Genomic DNA, 3,850 nt, shown 5'->3' on the forward strand with positions numbered 1-3,850 from the left:
TCAGCGGCCTTCCTCGAGCTCGAGGCACTCCTGCAGCTGCGCCACCACGTCGGTCATGGTGGGCCGCTGCGCGGGCACCTGCGTGGTGCACTTGAGCGCGACGTCGGCGGCCTTCCACGCGGCGTTGGCGTCGTAGCAGCCGCCACGCAGGCCCGCGTCCACCACGTCCTCGATGTTCCCGCGCGCAAGGCGCTGCCGCACCCACTGCACGATGTTGATGGGCTCCGGACACCGCAGGATCGGCGGCTTCCCCGTGATCACCTCCAGCAGCACGACGCCGAAGCTGTACACGTCGCTCTTCTCCGTCAGCTGCAAGGCCGCCGCGTACCTGCATACGTTCATGCACAACACGCAGATCCTATTGTCACCTCTTCGATGAATTGTTTTCCAAGAATCAATCGACTCAGCTAGCTCAAAATGGTAAGGAAAGGGACGACAGGCGAAGCTAGCATAACATGTACACGTACTCAGGGGCAAGGTAGCCATGTGTGCCGACCACCCTGTCTGTGGACACATGGGTGTCGTCTTCGCGGCGGAAGGCCTTGAGCAGGCCGAAATCGGCGATCTTGGCCTCGAGGTTTGCATTTAGCAGGATGTTCGACGTCTTCACGTCCCTGTGTACGAAAGCTGGGCTGCACGCCTTGTGCAGATACTCAAGCCCTGCGTTGGTTCATGCAAGATGGGATCAACGAAACGACCACACCGGAGCCGATATGATCAATCTGAATAGATGTTTACCTTGTGCGGACTCCAGTGCAATGCGGAGCCTCTGTCTCCAGGTTAGAGGTCCAGCGTTGCCATCTTTCCCTGCCGAGGATCGTCAAAAGAGATTTTTGGAGAGAAATTTCTGAGCTCTGACAAGAGAAATGGCATACCTCTAAGTTTGTCCTCCAGGGTTCCTTCTGACATATACTCATAGACAAGTGCCAAGTACTCTCCATCCTTGCAGTAACCGATCAAGGAGACAAGATTCTTGTGATGGATCTTTGTTAAGGTCTGAGCCTGAGAAACGAGAAAAAAAAACATTTCTCCAAACTGAGCAACAAATTTTCAGTAACAGTATATCTTGGTGCACCAGCTGAACCTGATAAACATTGTGTTACCTCTGTCAGGAACTCTCTGACACCTTGATTGGAAGATTCAGACCGCAGCTTGACTGCGACCTGGGTGCCATCATCCAAGAAGCCATCGTAGACAGACCCGAATCCTCCTCGGCCAAGCACGCGCTGGAAGTTATTCGTGATCATCTCCAGCTCCTTGTACGTGAACCGGCGGTTCTCAAGCTGCGGCAACCCATGTCCATTACCACTCTGGGAGCGTGACCGCGCGTCGGTCGCCTCATTCTGTGGCTTCACACTGTTCTCTGCCAGGAGCGAAGATAGTAGCATTAGGGACTGTTACTTACAAATGTGACAAGTTGAGCGAGTTCATGTGTGAATGCTGAAGTTTACCTTTCTTTCTTCTCAGTAACCAAAGCAATAGTACCAGTGCTGCAATCACCACAAGTATCACTATTGGAACAGCAATATATACCGCATTGATCTTCTTTCTTGTGAGCTGGCAAGAATCTCCATTGCTGCAAAGGTTTGGGTTGTCTCCATACCTGTCAAAACGAAGCAGCACTTGTTACTAGCCATCGTACACGAGAAAATTGATATTGGCAAAACCTTATGGGGGCCAAATAATTGAGGATTAACCTCAGCTTCAGGGAGCCATTTTGAATCCTTTTCAGAAGCCCGGATGGAATCGATCCATTAAGCTGATTGTCTGTCAAATCTCTGAAAGAAACAAATGTAGTATTGATTTCAACGTGTCGAGTTATTGACAATTTCATTTTGTTTACTAACATACTAAAATTTATAGCATCAGCATGGGCTAGACTAGAGTTGCTTACATAACCTTCAGAGAGGACAGTTGTGAAAGGACGTCAGGAATTGAGCCTGTCAAGTTATTGTGCGACAAATCCCTGAAAAAGAAATGGCAGGCATTGACAAATGTATCTCTTTCATTCAGTAGGTTCAAATACGAACCTGGATACGAAACTTCATACTTACAAGTACTGGATTGTTGTGAGTTTGGAGAAGTACAATGATGTAGCACCACTTAAGCCACTGGATGAAAGATTTCTGTAATACATTCAACGTTTCAGAATTCAGATTTCATACATTTTTTTTAACTATATGACTTCATATATTCTCATGTAAATTTGAACTTACACAGTTATGATTCTAGGAGGACCGGAAGTGTCATAGCTGCAGCTCAACCCATCCCACGCAAGAGTCTTCGGAACGCAGGGGTCACCCATCCAGTTCTTCTTTAGCTGATAGTTGTCCTTGATCGCCATAATTGCAGAAACTGTTGGATTTTTCAGAAACAAGACACAGAACAGAAGCAGTAAGGCCATGCTCTATCTCTCTATTCTCTACTCAATACTCATCAGTCATCACTATAAACGGACATGTTGAGCGATCATGTACTTTACCATCCTGTCCATACGTGCCAACGTTGGCTGTAGATATGATTGAGAAAATCTCGGCGGCGCTGATGACCGGCGGCAGCGTCGAGTTCGCCGTGGCGTTCATTGTGACTTTGTACTGGTTGAAACCCCAGTGGGGCGCTGTGTTATAGAAGGTATCGGTGAAGAGGTAGTGCGGTGTTACGGGGAGATGGTAGAAAGTTCTGCCATTGATCGTTATGAAGAACTGGCGCGTCGCCTTCGCGTCTAGACTCTGCAACTCCACGACATGTAAGATGCAGATGTACCTGCATTTTTTGCACTTGTTTATAGTACAAATATTCGACATATATTCTAGCACAGTATTGATGCACAAGCGAGCTTAGGAATGGAGTAGAGCAGATTGTCCTGCCGTGAACTGGAGTAGAGTTTCGTACCCTGACGTGGGGTAGACGTGGTTCGGCACGGCGTCCCACGAGAACTCGATGTTCTTGGAGGCGTTGAGGGGTGTGATGGCGGTCTGCATCACGGCAGACGGCGGCGCCATGGCCGTCCCGCCCACCTGCTCCGTCGTCGAGATCTCCGACCACTCCTCCGTGTCGATCCACGGGGTCCAGGCGCGGTCGTACGGGTCATCCGGGTACCTGACCACCAGCGTAGCATTGGTCGGCCCGAAGTTGCGCCGGCCGAGCACGGCCAGCCCCTGCGTCGCGTTCACTTGCGGGTACAGCGCGCTCGTCAGCGGCCTCAGGTCCAGCCCGGAGATGAACGGCGTCCCAGCGCCGGTGTCCACCAGGCAGACCTGCACGGAGTCGTCCGGGACGACGGCGATGGCCTCGGCCAGAACCGCAGCGGAGGCGGCGGTGACGTTCACCGTCGTCCAGTAGTTGACGCCGAGGTGGACGTCGAAGACCGGCGGCTTGTTGAGCCCGTCGTAGTTGCCGTACATGAACACAGCGCGGAAGAGGTACTTGGACCCCGGCGTGAGGGAGCCGAGGGTGTAGCAGCTGCGCGGCGCGCCGGGGAAGCTGCGCACGTTGAGGTAGCGCCTGGAGAAGGACGGGTTGATGTACTCGGCCGAGACGTTGTGGTTGGCGCCGGCGTCGGTGAAGCCGGCGTCCGAGACGTAGGGCAGCTTGGTGGCGCCGTCCACGTAGCTGCTCTTCTCCGGGATGCCGCAGTCTATGCTTATGAACCCTGCGCCGCGCAATGCATGCACACGGAGACGGTTTTCACGGCATCGTACTTGCAAGGTGAGCTCACCCTGTTACTGAGAGAGTAGTGCATGATCGTGAGCTCACCTGTGCTGTCAGGCGCGACCTGGCCATGAACGCGAAGTGCGGCGGCGGCGGCGGCGACGGCGACGAGCAGGGGCAACCACGACCAAGCCGCCAT

General features: G+C 52.7%; 1 protein-coding gene across 1 annotated transcript; it reads right to left on the reverse strand.

Moving 5' to 3' along the window:
* Positions 1-3,850, reverse strand: LOC101761196 (receptor-like protein kinase At3g21340). Its single transcript, XM_022825219.1, has 13 exons — positions 3,757-3,850; positions 2,893-3,652; positions 2,483-2,763; positions 2,217-2,355; positions 2,055-2,126; positions 1,895-1,966; positions 1,698-1,778; positions 1,452-1,603; positions 1,104-1,363; positions 876-1,002; positions 739-807; positions 468-660; positions 1-328 (listed from the first exon to the last, which is right to left on the reverse strand). Exons 1-13 carry the CDS (start codon positions 3,848-3,850, stop codon positions 1-3), a joined length of 2,628 nt encoding a protein of 875 aa, XP_022680954.1.

The sequence above is a fragment of the Setaria italica genome, chromosome III, assembly GCF_000263155.2.
Source record: "Setaria italica strain Yugu1 chromosome III, Setaria_italica_v2.0, whole genome shotgun sequence".
Taxonomy (NCBI): domain Eukaryota; kingdom Viridiplantae; phylum Streptophyta; class Magnoliopsida; order Poales; family Poaceae; genus Setaria; species Setaria italica.

What these genes read in the sequence shown, in the direction of transcription:
- LOC101761196 (XM_022825219.1), bottom strand. Translation starts at nt 3,850, where the DNA reads ATGGCGGCTTGGTCGTGGTTGCCCCTGCTCGTCGCCGTCGCCGCCGCC. An exon ending in CACGTCTACCCCACGTCAGG is followed by an intron (nt 2,764 to 2,892) that starts GTACGAAACTCT and finishes CAAAAAATGCAG; the next exon opens with GTACATCTGCATCTTACATG. An exon ending in CCTGGAGGACAAACTTAGAG is followed by an intron (nt 808 to 875) that starts GTATGCCATTTC and finishes GATCCTCGGCAG; the next exon opens with GGAAAGATGGCAACGCTGGA.